At 35.7% G+C, this 16,170-nt stretch overlaps 1 protein-coding gene across 7 annotated transcripts in view; it reads left to right on the top strand.

Annotated features, from left to right (window-relative positions):
• SLC41A2 (solute carrier family 41 member 2) overlaps positions 1-16,170 on the top strand; it is a 128,811-nt gene that overhangs the window by 90,834 nt on the left and 21,807 nt on the right. For all 7 annotated transcript variants that reach the window (XM_065938408.1, XM_065938381.1, XM_065938412.1 and 4 more), the window contains 3 exons: positions 2,377-2,456; positions 9,406-9,537; positions 10,933-11,081. In XM_065938408.1, coding sequence (XP_065794480.1) covers positions 2,377-2,456; positions 9,406-9,537; positions 10,933-11,081 — 361 coding nt within the window. The remainder of the gene's footprint in view (positions 1-2,376; positions 2,457-9,405; positions 9,538-10,932; positions 11,082-16,170) is intronic.

The raw sequence follows: 16,170 nt of genomic DNA, 5'->3' as shown, positions 1-16,170 counted from the left end.
TGTGGGTTCTTATATATGCATGTATCTGTATATATATTAAAACAAACCAATTGCCTATTTTTATTTCTCACCCCGTCTGTCATTTTATGTAGCCAACTCTTTATAGCCCAGGTGATTGAGATAAAAGTGGCAAGGATTATTCAAATCAGTAGATTCATAGAACCTCATGTGCTGCCAGTTTTGTACCTTTCCCCAACCAAATCCTAATGAGACTGATGATTAAAATCTAGTGGTGTTTTTGTCTTTGTATGAGTTTTAACCTGACAAGGACATTGTTTATTTTGAACAGTAAGAGCAGGTAAATATCAGAAAACCTTAGAAATGTACATACTGTTGGATTACTCCACTTCTAGGACTCTGACAGGACTTAAAGATATACTTATGGATATATGCAAATGATTGAATTGTAAGAATATTCATCACAGTGGAATTTTTAATAACAAAAAGAGAAGAAGAATTGTGAATAATGATTTCACTGTTCTAATAAAGTGAAACCTAAATATTTCACCAAAAATTGGAATGCTATCACCAGATTGGCAGGAGAGGGCAAGGAAGGGAATTATGAAGGGACTTCAATGGGGAGGGAAGAGAAAGACTAAATGCTCACCCTGCTGTTGGAGGTCATTAGGTAAATGTCTGAAATTAAAAATCAAGGAATAGCAGTATAAACATACTGTTTAGAAATAGGGGAGTAAATGTCAAAAGAAACAGTTAAAGAAGTTAAAAGGAATTGCTAGTGGAGAGCAGGATGTGGGTTAGGGCTAGGGACTATTTTATATGCTTTGTGCTACTTTCACCTTTTAAATGATGCATATATATTTGTTTGATAAAAATACAATTTAATAATAAAAGTGAAGCACTTTTACAATTTGAGTTTTTATTTTTAAAAAATATACATGTTTAAAAATGTTTGGAAGTCTGTATATCAACATGGTAACAGTATAACTCTGAATGATGTAACTATGGTTAATTTTTATTTTCTTCTTTTTGTTTGTATTTTCTATCTTTTCTATGATAAGTTTTATTGCCTAGGTAATACAGCTATTTAAAAATGTATTTTAGCAAGTGTTCCTGTTTTCTGCACCTCATTATCCATGTGTTTTGGTAGGGAGATTTATTCTTTGACACATAACTATTTTGTTCTAGGAAATATGTGTTTTTTTTAAATTAGGGCTTAAAATAGTAAAATATTTCTAAGGATAACTATTTTTAGACTTTAGAGTATACCTTTTTATGGAACTCCTAGAAAAATAAGCATATTAAGCCTTTCACTTATTCAAGAATTAAAATAATAAAGATTTAATAATAAATTTTAAAAAATAATTTCTTAGTATTAACTATCTGGTAGTGGTAAGTACATTGGATCTGATACTTTGACCATCAACCCTATTCCGTGACAACATATCATTCATTTTTCTGTAATGTGGATTTAGACCACAGGATCCCATGAAATATTGGGACCGACACTGTTTTATATAATACTAGGTAGACCAACAGACTGAAGTTAACCTCTTGATAATGGTCTTGTAAACAACAAAAAAATCTCCAAGCTCCATTGAGATATTGATAATATGTGTCTTGCCACTATATAAAAAGAAAAATGTATGTTACTTTTCTGGACCTCTGTTCTCCAGTTCAGCTCCTCCTCTGGCTACAACTCATTATTTTAACTTAACAATGATAAGACACTGTCATGTACTATATCTAATGTGAACAGAATAAAAGTTATCTCTTAGTGGCTTGCTTACTTCAGATGTAAAAAAATACTCTTTAAAATTTTTTCAAATTATAAAGATAATAAAATGCACATGACTTTAAAAAAACAAATAAGCAAAGAAGGATATAAAGTAACCGTGAGTCTCCTGTCAGTCTCAGCCCTTGGGATAGACATTGTTAGTAATTTTTTATATGTCCTTCCAGACATTTTATTTTATTTGCCTTTCTTATTCTTTTTTTTCCCATTTATTTTTATTAGTTGGAGGCTAATTACTTTACAGTATTGTAGTGGTTTTTGCCATACATTGACATGAATCAGCCATGGATTTACATGTGTTCCCTTTCCCGATCCCCTCTCCCCTTCCAGACATTTTAGTACACTGAAAGTATATGTTTTTTTCCTTTTTACAAATAGCATATGTAAATATATAGACCAGAAGGAGAGCCCTGAAATGTGGGACTACAGTTTATGCCATGTTTTATTATCAACATTTTACTTTTGACATTGATTTTCACTCTTAATATCTTTTCTTTTTATTCAATTTTTAAAATAGCTAAATATTTATTTTTAAAACTAGGAGTGTTTATATATAAAAAACAATTTCAAATTAGTCCATTTCCTTTCCTCTTCCCTAAATTACATGATTTTATATCTTTCAGCATTGGGGGCCTTATTCTGGACACAACTGTATCTGATCCAAACTTGGTTGGGATTGTTGTTTACACACCAGTTATTAATGGTAAGAATCACTGTTTCATAATGATGTGGTATCTCTCTGTATTCTTAGGTATGAACAGGAATCTTTGAATTCAGAGGTCTCTCTTCCATTTTATTTCTATCCATTTAGTAAATAAATAAATGTTCTATCCATTTTATTTTCAGTACCAGGTTGTTGCTTGTGGTAGAAATTACATTCAGTAATTTCAGTATACAGAACATATTTTTGAAAAAAAAACTCTCACTTAATATTATCTCTAGATATTAATTTAAGAGTCAGACATACTTAATTTTTAAAGTTAGTGTGACAGAATGAAAAAAGAAAGTGTTAGTCACTCAGTTGTGTTTTATCTTTGTGACCCCATGGACTGTAGCTTCTCTGTCTATGGAATTCTCTAGCCAAGAATACTGGAGCCAGTAGCCATTCCCTTCTCCAGGGGATCTCCCAACCCAGGGATTGAACCTGGGTCTCCTGTACTACAGGCAGATTCTTTACCATCTGAGCCACGTAGGATATTTCAATAGTCTATTTTAATTATTTACTTTGGGCTTATCTTATATGCTATGTTACATTGTTTTGTTGCTGCCCTCATCAATTTTTATGGCTAAATTAGATTTAGCTAGGTTTAAGCATTGCTAAAGTCAATTCAGACCATTAAAATCTATCATTCCCTGCTGATCCTTTTCAGATCTGCCGTATGTTTTTTCTTATTTATAAAATGGGAATTATAATAGTTAAATTCACAGGGATTTTTATATGAATTCCATTTTTAAAAGATAATTTTAATCCAGTCCCACTGGCTTTAGGGCTGGCTGTCATTAAACTGGATTTCATGATTTGCCTGGAAAAACCCATGGACAGAGGAGCCTGGTAGTCTGTGGTCCATGGGGTCACTAAGAGTTGGACACAACTGAGAGACTTCACTTTCTCTTTTCACTTGCAGGCATTGGAGAAGGAAATGGCAACCCACTCCAATGTTCTTGCCTGGAGAATCCCAGGGACAGGGGAGCTTGGTAGGCTGCTGTCTATGGGGCTGCAGAGTCTGACACAACTGAAGCGACTTAGCAGCAGCAGCAACATGATAACCTAAGCCAATATAATTTAAAATAATTCTACCTGGAGGAAACTATATCAGAGGATATACACATTTAATATAAATCACTTTTTATATATTTATGAATAAGAAAATATGTTCTACAGAGGCAAATTCTCTAAAATCTAATTTCATATCTAAAATTTTTTTTTAATTATTTATTTTGCTGCATCCAGTCTTACTTGTGGCACATGAGATCTCCATTGCCACACGCCAGTTCTCTAGTTGTGGTGTATGGGTTCTTAGTTGCTCTGAGTCGTGTGGAATCTTAGTTCCCCAACCAGGGATGGAACTCATGTCTCCTGAATTGCAAGATGGATTCTTAACTGCTCAACCACCAGAGAAGTCCCCATATCTAAATTTTTACTTAACATTTTAATTTTGCAGTAAATGAATAAATTTACCCTAGAGATGTCCCTCCCAGTTTTCCTGATACCACCATTCTCCCTGCCCGTAAAATCACAGAACCATTTGATTCTACCTGGCTCTTCATCGTCTTTGAATAGATAATGACCAAACTATATATATAAAATGACCAAACTATATATAATGTGTTTATTTTCACATTAACATAATTTATCTGTTCATTTATTTATATAACAAGTGTGTCTTAAACCACCATAGTCCACTAATATCTCAGTCCAGCCATCAGTCAAGTAATAAAGTAGCCTTCTTGACTCACTCCCTATTCAATACAAATTGAATGTCACTAGAAGACTAGTCTACCTTAAGCACTGTTTTTATTACATTAGTTTTAAGATAATGGGATTTAACAGTGATTTCCCCCTGCCTCTTCAATCAAATTAGAATTTTTCTCCCTAGCTGTCAAGGCTCTCCCTATATGCATACAACTATATCCTTCATCATGATTTGATTCTTGTATTGTGGCCATACAGAGATGTAATTTTCACTGCCTGGAATAGCTACTACTTTCTTACCCCCTGTTCAAATGCTCTTCAATGACTATTATTTGATGAGTTTACTAGCATAAATATTATCCAACAATGACTGCTAGAACCGCGTTGCCCAGCATCTCAATGAGAAATTTAACTTAAATTACAACCCCTTGAGTAGTAAGGTTTTCGTTTCTCTGTGATTTCACCTTCCATAAGAAACAGTTTGCTGAAGTGCTATCTTTGGAAGTCTGTGTATTGTTTGGCATGGTGGTAAACCGTTTTTCTTATCTCAGTAAGTAAGCCTCTTAGTTGGGTATCACCGTAAACTCTTTCTAGTGTTAAATGCCATTCATTAAAAACACTGATAGAGAAGAGTCATTCCACGTTCCTCAGAAAAAGTGGAACTTCTGAGAACTGAATTCCATTTTAAATGTGCTAAGGCATGTACTATTTAAAAGATCCCTGTTTTGTCATAGTCTTTATCATATCATCATCATCATTTTCTATTTAGTAAGTACCTACTATGTGGCAGGTGACTATGCATACTATTTAATCCTCAAATAAAGATAAGGACTCATATCTAGGGCATCTTTTAAAATTTATTAACATCTCTTAGAACCAGTCACGTTTTCTAAAATATATTTCCTGTAACAATAGTTCTTGATATGTTAATAAGTATAATTTGAAAAGTGAGTTCTGTGGTCAGCGAAGTTTGGGAAACATTAGGTTAAAAAGATTTCTCTTCCACAGAATTTTGTAAAGCTTTTTCCATGCTAATATATGGTGTAAACCTCCCCTTGTGGTACTTCTGTTGGCTAGGAGTTAGAATTTCTGAATCTAACCTTCCTTCTGACCTTCTTTCCAGACCATACTTTGAGAACTACTAATCTAGGGCTTATTATTATATCTTTATCACAGTCTCTTTCAAACAGCAATACACCACTTTACATAAAGGATAAGAGCCTTATCTCTTATCCTTTATGTACAAGAACCTTATGTCTTGTCCTTTTGCGATTTCACTTTTATGAGCTCTTTTTGTCATACATTTTACTTTGTTATAAACCCTGTAACATTTTTGCTTCACAGTTATTTTTTTTAAAGATTAAAACTGAGGGGTTGGTATCTTTTTATATTTCCCTATATATTTAACATTTTCAGCACTCTTCTTTGCTTTCTGTAGATTCAGATTTCCATCTAGCTTTGTTTTCCACCTGCCAGAAGTTCTTGTAATGTTTGTTGTAGGGCAGCTTGCAGAGAAGACAGAGGCTTTAGGCCAGTACCTCCCAGCTTCCTTCTCCTTCCTCTTCCTTTGCCCCTCTTCTGACCTATAAGAGTGTCTGCTCTTAACCTCTGCTCTTAACCTTTTCTACTTGTATCCCAGAAGAAGAGTGAACTCTTTCATCCAAGACTGGCCAATTTACCTTTACTAATTCACAATTCCATTACACCCCCACTGGTATTTTTTTGGTGTTTAATAACTATCTTGTACACCTGTGGCTGATTCATGTCAATGTATGGCAAAAACCACCACAATATTGAATAGTAATTAGCCTCCAATTATAATAAATAAACTAGTTAAAATTATATTTTAAAATATGAAATAGCTATCCAACAAATTAGATCAGTGTCTGCTATCTACAGCTAGCAGTAAGACAAATTCCCTCTGTTATCATGATGCCTGTAGCTTGATTGAGATAGTGGCTATATATGTTACAGAATGTAAAGAACAAACAATTAGTAACTGTTCTGAGCTCTTGGTACCTTATCTGTTGGATGTTACATGACAGGAGAACAACATATATGAAGTGTAATGCTGCGGCTGCCATGAAAACTGTTTACCTGAGTTAAAATGAACTGTTTTACTTAGGGCTTTTACAATAGAGTAACTAAAAGACTTCCATTTAATATTAATTTTTGAATTAAAAAATGTGCAATTAAAAAACACTTTATTGAAAAATCTATATCAGTATTTATTGATCTGCAGTACGTCTTTTGTATATGACAGATTTCATGTGCATGGATGTGTGTTGGGGGGGTGAGTATGTGTGGTTATCAGTTTAAAGAAGTCCCCCTCAATTCCTGGTTTGCTAAGCATTTTTAATAATAAATAATAAAATGCTGAATTTTATCAGCTTTTCTGTTTATTCATGTAATATAATCATATTTTCCCTATTTGTATTTGTTAATGTGCTATATGTATTATTTTCAATTGTTAAGTCAGTCTTACATTCCTAAGATAAATCTGATTTTTTGGTGATGTATTTTACACAGTTAACATTTTGCTGGACTTGGTTTGCCAGCAGATTGATATCTTTTGCATTTATTTTGATTCACAAGACTGGCTGATAATTTTCTTTTTTCACATTGTCACTGTTGGATTTTGAACTCAGAGTCACGCTGGTCTCATTATGTGCGTTTTTTAAAAAGCTTTTTGGAGCATAGTTGGTTTGCGGTGTTGTGTTAGTTTCTGGGGTACAGCAGAGTGACTCAGTTACACACACATAGACCCACTCTGTTTTTGTTTTTAAGGTTCCAGAGTCTTTTCCCAAATGGGCCATTACAGAACACTGAGTAGAATTCCCTGTGCTACACAGCAGTTTCTTATCGGTTATTTTATACAGAGTAGTACTCTTCTTTTCTAATATAAGATTTAACACTGTGAATTTCTAAGTACTACTCTATGTACCTCCCACAAATCTCAATATCTTGTGTTTTCATTTTCATTAAATCCAGAATATTTTAAAATTCCCTTTGTGATTTTTTTCCTTTGATTCGTGGGTTGTTTGGAAGTGTATTGTTTACTTTCCAGCATTTGGGGGAATTCTCAGATATCCATCTTTTCCACTGTGGCCAGAAAACGTACTTTGTATGTTGCAGTTATTTCACATTTATTGAAACTTGTTTTATGGCTCACAGTGTGGTCCCTCTGTGTGAATGTTCCCGTGTGTATACTTGTAAAAATTGTGCATTCTGCTGTTGTTGGCTGGCGTGTCCTATAAACGTCCTTTAGATCAAGTTGATTGATAATATTGTTAAAAAAACTTCTACGTAGTTTTGATTTTTTTATCAGTGTGGTCTATCAGTTGATGAGAAAAGAGTGGTGAAGTCTCCAAATATAAACACAAACTTGCTCATGTCATCATCTCTATGAGAGAGGGATTGTTTTCTCTGTTTTACAGGAAGGCAGCTGAGGCATGGAGAAGCTAAGTAGCTTGGAGGTGGGAGAGGGTGGTTGACTGGGCAGTTTACTATTGGAAGATTGGGGTGGGGTTGGTTGGCCATGTCATGGGGAGCCCTCCAAGTTTGAACATCGAACCTCCACTCTGGGATGTTAGAATCCTGCCCGCCCCTTGGAGCAAAACGAAGGTCTGAAGGAATCCCACTGTTAATTATGCAGACTTCCAGTTCATCCTTATTTTCCATCAGTACCGCCTTGTGTCTGGTATCCTTGAGGCCTGACTCTCTCTTGTTCAGTATCTACAGAAAACATTCCTTTATTCTCCCACTTGAGCAGAACAGTTGTAAGAATGATGAGAGATTGCAGACATTTGCTTACTCCATTCATCCACAGACTTTTATTTTTTATAGTGAAAACTTTTATATTTAGAATCAGCCAGCTGGGCTCAGTTTAGATGATCCCACTTTTGTTGTTATTGTTGTTCAGTTGCTCAGTCATGTCCAACTCTCTGCGACCCCATGGACTACAGCCTTCCAGGCTCCTCTGTCCATGGGGATTCAGGCAAGAATATTGGGGTGGGTTGCCATTTCCTTCTCCAGCGGATCTTCCCAACCCAGGTCCCCCACATCGCAGGCAGATTCTTTACCATCTGAGCCACCAGGGAAGCCCTCGTATGAGAGAGGGAGTCAGAAATGAATGCAGTTTCTTTCTCTTTTTTAAAAACTTATTTATTGATGTATTTAATTTTTGGCTGTGCTGGATGTTCATTGCTGGGTGCAGGCTTTCTCTAGTTGTGGCGAGCGGAAGCCGCTCTCTAATTGCAGTGTGCAGGCTTCCAGTTGTAGCGGCTTCTCTTCTAGAGCATGGGCCCTAGAGCATGAGGGCTCAGTAGCTGTGACTCACAGGCGTTAGTTGCTCTGTGGCATGGAGGATCTTCTCAGACCAGGAACGGAGCCTGTGCTCCCTGCGTTGGCAGGCAGATTCGTAACCACTGGACTGCCAGGGAAGTCCTGGATGTGATTCCTTGCTGTGTGCCACCCAGGTTGGCTCTCTCAAGTGTTCTGTCCTGCCTGAGTCTATCTCACAAGCACTCGTGGGATGCTTGCAGAAATAGTTGACAGTGGGTGTAGATTCCCCTTGTGTCCAGGGTTCACTGGTATTCTTAATGATTATTTTAGCTCATGCTCAGCATTCAGCAATTTGAAATTTTCAGTTGTTTTCTTCCTACTTGTTTTTATGGCTACTATCTCTTTCAGTCATAATCTGTCAAAGTAGGAAGAGTTTGGGTGTCCTAATTCACCCTGGGGGTACTTACCACCCTTTGGAATTCATTTTGCTTCTTCGCATTAACTCCTCTTCCTCAGAGTACATGACAGGATAATCTAGGTTAAAAGATCACTTTCTTGAGTATTTTTTTCAGTGTCTTATACCAGTTTCTTCAGTAATCTGAGAAGACATGTATCAAACCTTATCTATTTGAATACATTTATTAAGATGATAAATGTGAAACATATTGTTACCTAGTTTTACATCTAGATTGTGATAGTAATTTTTAAAAATTACTTACTCTGCTTTCAGACCAAACAGTGAGTTAGATTTGAAAAAACAATGAATGAGTCTTTCATAGCAGAAATTTTATGCCTTTGGAATATCTCCATCAACATCAAATAAATCAACGTTTCAGAAGAACTCTTGTTCTGTTTTATTAGCCCAGGGGGTATAGAGACATAAATTCAGTTGAATTTGTGCACATTATTGAAAATACGAAACTACCTATCTTATTTGTTTTTTCTTCTATTTCAGGTATTGGTGGTAATTTGGTGGCCATTCAGGCCAGTAGGATTTCTACTTACCTTCATTTACACAGCATACCAGGAGAATTGCCTGATGAACCCAAAGGTTGTTACTACCCTTTTAGAACTTTTTTTGGTCCAGGTAGGTGCTTGTGGATTTTTGCATATTTTATTCCTGGAACTCTTCCTCTCTTTGAGTACAAGCAGGCAACATTTGTTGAATACATATTTTGTTTATGAATGTTGCCCAATTTTCTGTTTCTGAGAGCCAAATGGATTTTAAATAGAGTAGATTTTGTTCACTGAATCTCAGTGTACAGAAGCAACAAAAGACTGTGAATCAATTCTGCAATTGTTAAAGAACTTTGTATAGTTTTTCTTTTTTATCTTTCTCTTTGATATCTTGTTAAGTTAGGATATAAGTTAGGAAAGAAGAACCTTGTGCATATAAGAAAACATTGTTAAATGATTTAGGGAAACATACTCTTCCATGGGCTTCCCTAGTGGCTCAGGCGGTAAAGAATCCGCCTGCAATGCAGGAGACCTGGGTTCGATCCCTGGGTTGGGAAGATCGCCTGGAGGACATGGCAACCCACTCCAGTATTGTTGCCTGGACAGTCCCCATAGACAGAGATGCATGGCGGGCTACAGTCCTTGGGGTTGCAGAAAGTCGGACACAGCTGAGCAACTGACCACATAGCACACACTCTTTCATACATTAATCTTTTTGACCTTTCTAAATGTAGGCATTGGTCCCCAGCAAGCAGAATGAGAGGGGATAACCTCAGTTACAAGGACATTGTTATGTCCCAGGCATGTGATATCCTAAACTCTAAACCACAATTTTATTTTGTTCATTTTTGGCTGCACTATGTGGCAGGCATGCAGAATTTATGCAACCGGGGATCAAACCTATGCTCCCTGTCGTGGAAGCTCAGAGTCTTAACCATTGGACCACCAGGGAAACCTCTAAACCACAATTTTAAACCTCACAATTCTTGACAACATTTTTTTTCTGATGAAAATAAATGTATTGTAATAAGTGTAACTTTTGAATGAGTTTCAGAAATACCCAGTCTTTTAATAGCAGTGAAAGACTTCTAAAGGAAAAATAAAATTAAAACATTTAATGACCAAAAAACCTCTATTTGAAGATGATTAGGTATCATTTAGTTATTAAAATGAACAATAATAAGGAATTAAATGATGTAGGAGAAAAAAATATGTTCCAGTACTTTAAGAACTTCATATTTTTTCTTTTGTCTTCCCTCCGTTTTTATAATGTTATAGTTTGATCAGTGTTCTTCACAGCAAGCTTTCATCAACCACCTCTCATTTAATTAATATATAACATATAGGGAAAATTTCTAAAAATTAAGCAAATTATAAATAGTTAAAATTTATTTTTAGCAATTGAATTTTATGTGATTCTGTGCACTATAGTAGTAATAACTTGAAGTAATCCTCAAATTTTAATAACTATGATCTATTGTTCACCAATACATGATTTTAACAACTTTTATATTTTATATTGCAGGAGTAAACAATAAGTCCGCTCAAGTTCTACTGCTTTTAGTGATACCTGGACATTTAATTTTCCTCTACACTATTCATTTGATGAAAAGTGGTCACACTTCTTTAACTGTGATCTTTGTAGTAGTATACTTATTTGCTGCTGTATTACAGGTAAGAGACAAAACTTCTTGTAATTTCTTTTATGTTCAGATTAATGTTAAAGTATAACTAAGGCTAAAAGCACAAGAAATTTTTTAACATTTCAAAAATCAGCTGAATGCCTTCTTATTGATCTTCTTAAAACTGATAACATTTAACACGATTTTCTGGATTCTGTGTTCCCCTTCTCTCTCTTTTTTAATTCTCTTCTTTAGTACGAATGTGTCTTGGCAGATAAATTCCTGAGGAAGAGTGCTGCACAGGAGAAAAATTTTTGAATCTTTGCATGTTGTAAAATGCTTTGAATAGGTTGACTGGATATAAAATTCTGTTTCTTTTAAATTTTCTTTTAAAATTTTGAAAGCAAGGAGAAAACTTCCTTGCTTTTTAACTTCTGTTACTGTTGAAAAGAAGAGCAGATGCCATTCTCACTGCTGATCTCATGATACAAAACTACTTTTATCTTTCTAGAAGTTTCTAGAAAGAAAATCTTTCCCTTTTCCCTGTTGTTTTTAAATTTCTTCTGGTACTTATCTATGAGTTTTAAAGTAATATATCTAAATTTCTAGTTCATGTTTAATTCCCTTTAGACTTTTGCTAACAAAAGTTGAGGATTTGGGGGCTGGTATAATGCTGTATCTTTCCCACATGGCTATATCACAGTTTGGGGTTAAATTGGTAGTCAGTGTTTCTGTCACTGGGTCTATCTAAACATTGTTTGGGCTTCCTTGGTGGCTCAGATGGTAAAGAATCTGCCTGCAGTGCAGAAGACCTGGGAGATTCCTGAGTTGGGAAGATCCCCTGGAGAAAGGCATGGCAACCCTATAGTGTTCTCCGGTGTTCTTGCCTGGAGAATCCCGAGGATAGAGGAGCCTGGTGAGCTACAGTCCATGGGGTCGCAAAGAGTCAGACACGACCAAGCGACTAACACACACAAGCGTTGTTCACTACAGAGCCAAATAATGTATTATATTTCCTTTTTGTGCATTTTATTTTTCTTAGGGTTAATAATCACTTCTTTTTTCATTTGCCTCATTTTCTAGAAACCCATCCTTAATTTTTTCCAACTGTTCCATCTTTATTTTAGCTTTTTAGCCATGGCTTCTTGCTAAGCTCTGTAGGATTTAGTACCTCCTACTTTGAGAAATCCTAACTTAGAAGATGCATTCAAAGAATTCTTTGAAAAGGTATCATATGAATTTGGCCTTCAAGGGGTTTGTAGGAGTGGGACTGGAGGATAAGTGTGTGAAATTATTAATACTCCAGTCAAAACAAAACTGCACTGACAGTAATAATGTTAACCAAATTAACTGACATCTACTATGTTACCTATATGACCAGTGTTGTTCTAAGTGCTTTACATGTAGAGATTTATTTTATTCTCACAAGTACTCTATGAGATTTGTTCTTCTGATATAAATCAGTGATTTTAAAAGTGAAGTACATGCAAAACAATGCATTGTGTACATAAAGGAAAGATGAAAACTTCTTATGTATGTCTACCTCATTTGTTTAAAGTATTTCTTCTGTTTTTATGATTGCTTTACAATAAGCATATTATCACAGTGTTAAGTAAAGTATACTTATTTATACTGAAGGACTGCATGAGCTAAAAAAGCATAGAAATGATAGAGCACAGAACTTAAGCCAGAAAATGAAAGTAATTCACACAGCGGATCTAACTAAAAGAAGAGATGAGAAAAGGTTAAGAGGGTAGATTAGGACCAACATAAAAAGGTCTTAAATGCTCAACAAGGGAAACAAGAATCTACTCATAAAGTAACAAAACCCTTGTGACTTTATTTATGTTTTAACTTTTCTATAATGATTTATAGTGCTTGAGATTTTATTAGATGTCCCCTGTCAAATCATTCACTCATTTATTCCTTCAGTAAGCCTTAATTTTGTTCATGATACTAGATGCAGGTATGGGCTTTAAATCTCAGGATGTATAAATTCCGGCCCTATACTCAAAGACTCACAGCCTGAAGAGAAGACTACTGAACAAATAACTGTATTATAATGTCATGTAATATAAATAAATGCTGGAAATAGCTATGCATAATTTGCTGTCAGAGGTTGGAAAAAAAAGCAACTAATCCTATCTGGGGAGTAATATTTTTCTACTGTTCAGTAGGAACAGAAGTTATTTCAAATGTGTTTTTACTACTGGCTATCTTTATTGCTGTATATGCTATGGTCATTTATTATAATTTATTTTCTCCATGTATGTTAGTATTATGAAAAATATGCTTTCCTCAATCTGATGGGAAATATTTAAGAGACCATTCTTTGGTCTATTAAACACACCATTTTTAGAGTAAGTTCCTATTTGTAACTTTACCTCTTTACCTCATGGATGGATTTGACGTTTATCTTTATGGTTCTTTGCCAAGATAGTGTCATGCACCATTTCATTTAAGTTAATGAAGGATATAAGACATTTATCTGAATTTACACAGATATTAAATTTCAACTTTGTGCTCACAGTATACCTATATGTCTTTTGTTAGCCTCTGATGTAAATTCTGATTGTGGGTACATGCTCGGTCGTGTCCAACTCTGTGACCCCAGGGACTGGGGCCCTCCAGGCCCTTCTGTCCATGGAATTCTCCAGGCTTGAATACTTGAGTGGGTTGCCATTTCCTTCTCCTGGGGATTTTCCTGACCCAGGGATTGAACCCCTATCTCCGGCATTGGCAGGTGGGTTTTTTTTACCACTGAGCCACCTGGGAAGCCCAAATTCTGATTAATAAAGTTTGAAAAACTAGAGTTAAGGAAAGAGTAATTACTAATCTCACTGTGTCGCCAAACCTCCTCTGTAAAGTGGGAGGGATATAGACAGTCCAACTTAAATGATTTTCTAACTTTATGATGTGCAAATGCAATAATGCATTCAGTGGAAACCATACTTCAGTTTTTGAATTTTGATCATTTCCCAGGCTAGTGATACTTGGTATAATCCTGTCTTAAGATTCGGGCAGTGAGAGTGAGCCACAGTTCCCAGTCGGCTGTGTGATCATGAGGGCAACCAACCAATAAACCAATTCACTTAAGACCATTCTGTACCCAGACAACCATTCTGTTTTTCACCTTCAGTACAGTAGTCAATGAATTATATCAGCTATTCAGTACTTTATTGTAAAATAGGCTTTGTGTTAGATGATTTTGCCCAGCTGTAGAATAATGTTAGTGTTCTGAGCATATTTAAGGCAGGCTAGGCTAAGCTCTGATGTTCAGTAAGGTAGCTGTATTAAATGCATTTACAGTGTTTTCAACTTACCATGGTTTTTTTTTTGATGTAACCTCATCATAAGGTAAGGAAGATCTGTAGTAGTACCTGCATCATAGGCCCCTTGGAGGATTAAATGATTTAATTACTTGGCTTCATAGTGCATGCTATATGAGTGTTGGCTGGTGCTGTTGTTATTGTTACTGTTATTTAACATAGAATTATAAATGGTGAGTCATTAATCTCTGAGTGACAATTGAGATTTTTTTAAACTTGTAGTATTGATTGAATTTTCTTATGTGTCTTTTACAAGTTTCATTTTTATGAGTTTGTATTTTTATTTCTCCCCAAGAATTAGATACCTGCCAGAGAAGATCTTTGTTTTTGTACCTGACGTTGTATTAGTCCAATGGAATAGTTTAGAATCTGCTTGTAAATTCTCAATGCAAATCTTCATGCTCCAGCACTGAGACATATCTAACACATACATGCGCACACACATTCACGTATCTCTGGGGAGGCTTGAGGTTTAGATTAAAAATCTTGACCTTTCCCTGTCTCCTTCAACAGTCCAAATATGGAAGAATAAATGAAAACTTTTTAAAGATGAAGAATTCTTCACCACTTAAGACATGCATTTTAATACTCTTTACTCAGCTGGCTTCCTTTTATGATCTAGGTTTAAACTTATATTCAAAATCTTGGTTGAAGTCCCAGCTCTTACTTAAATATTTCAGTCCACACCTGCCTTCCCATCACTAAAATCTGTATTTTGATTAGCTATTCCATAGTAAAATTTTCTAATGCATGTTTAATTTTTCTCCATCTAGATTCCTACCTCCTTGAGGGTGGGACATGATAGGATGGTTTGGTTTTGGTTTTTGATTGGGGTATGATTGCTCTGCAGTGCTGTGTTAGCGTCTGCCCTACAGTGGAGTGAATGAGCTGTGGCATATATCCTCCCCTTTGGGGGCGCTGCCCCCCCCCCCCCCCCAGCGCTGTCCCAGGTCATCACACAGCACCGCAAGTCATCACAGAGCCTGCAGGTCGTCACAGAGCCCCAGGCTGAGCGCCCTGCGCTGGATCACAGGCTCCCACTCGCTGTTTGTTTCACGCATGGTCGTGTAGCTATGTCGCTGTTACTCTCTCAATGCAATTCTTGACACTTCACTCTCTTCTCAGACTAGTATTCTTTAAGGAAACTTCCCCCACCACCTAATTCCTCACCCAACAAAATGAAGTAAATCCACTTGAAAGAAACTTGATATCGAACTTATTACAATGACATAGTGACAGTTCTTTGCAGTATTTCTGCACTTACTCAGGTGTCATCTTCCTGGAAGTCTTTCTTGCATACCTAATTTGGTCTAAGTGCGTTTATTCTCTGTTCCCATGGTAGCCTGTGAACACCTTTACCCTAGCTTTTCCACATTATATTGACATTATCTGTTCATGTGTCTGTCTCACCCATTCTACAGAAGGGGTCTTTGTTTTATTCTTTATTATTATTATTATTATTTTTTTTTTTTTTTGTCTCTGGCACCTTGCCCCATCTCTAGTGCTCAATTAGTGTTTGTTAAACTAAATGACTATATCTTGTTAGCTCTGTTTCCCTCTTCGGGAAGAGAAAAGTTTACAACTGTATTTAGGTACCAGAAATTCCAGAAAAACTGAGAAATCTAAATTTTCTCCTTGCTCCAAATTTCGTCTTTCGCTGACCTATGTATTTAAAATGAAAGGCAATGAAAAATAAAACACAAAATACCACAAATTCTGTTGGCATCCAGTTAGAATTGTAAGGATTTGCTAAAATGTTTAGAGATGAAATAACTTAAATGCTTAGAGATGAAATATAGTGCACTTTCCCTT

This window comes from Muntiacus reevesi, chromosome 1 (genome assembly GCF_963930625.1).
Source record: "Muntiacus reevesi chromosome 1, mMunRee1.1, whole genome shotgun sequence".
NCBI lineage: Eukaryota > Metazoa > Chordata > Mammalia > Artiodactyla > Cervidae > Muntiacus > Muntiacus reevesi.
This window is presented reverse-complemented; position numbering and strand designations above follow the sequence as displayed.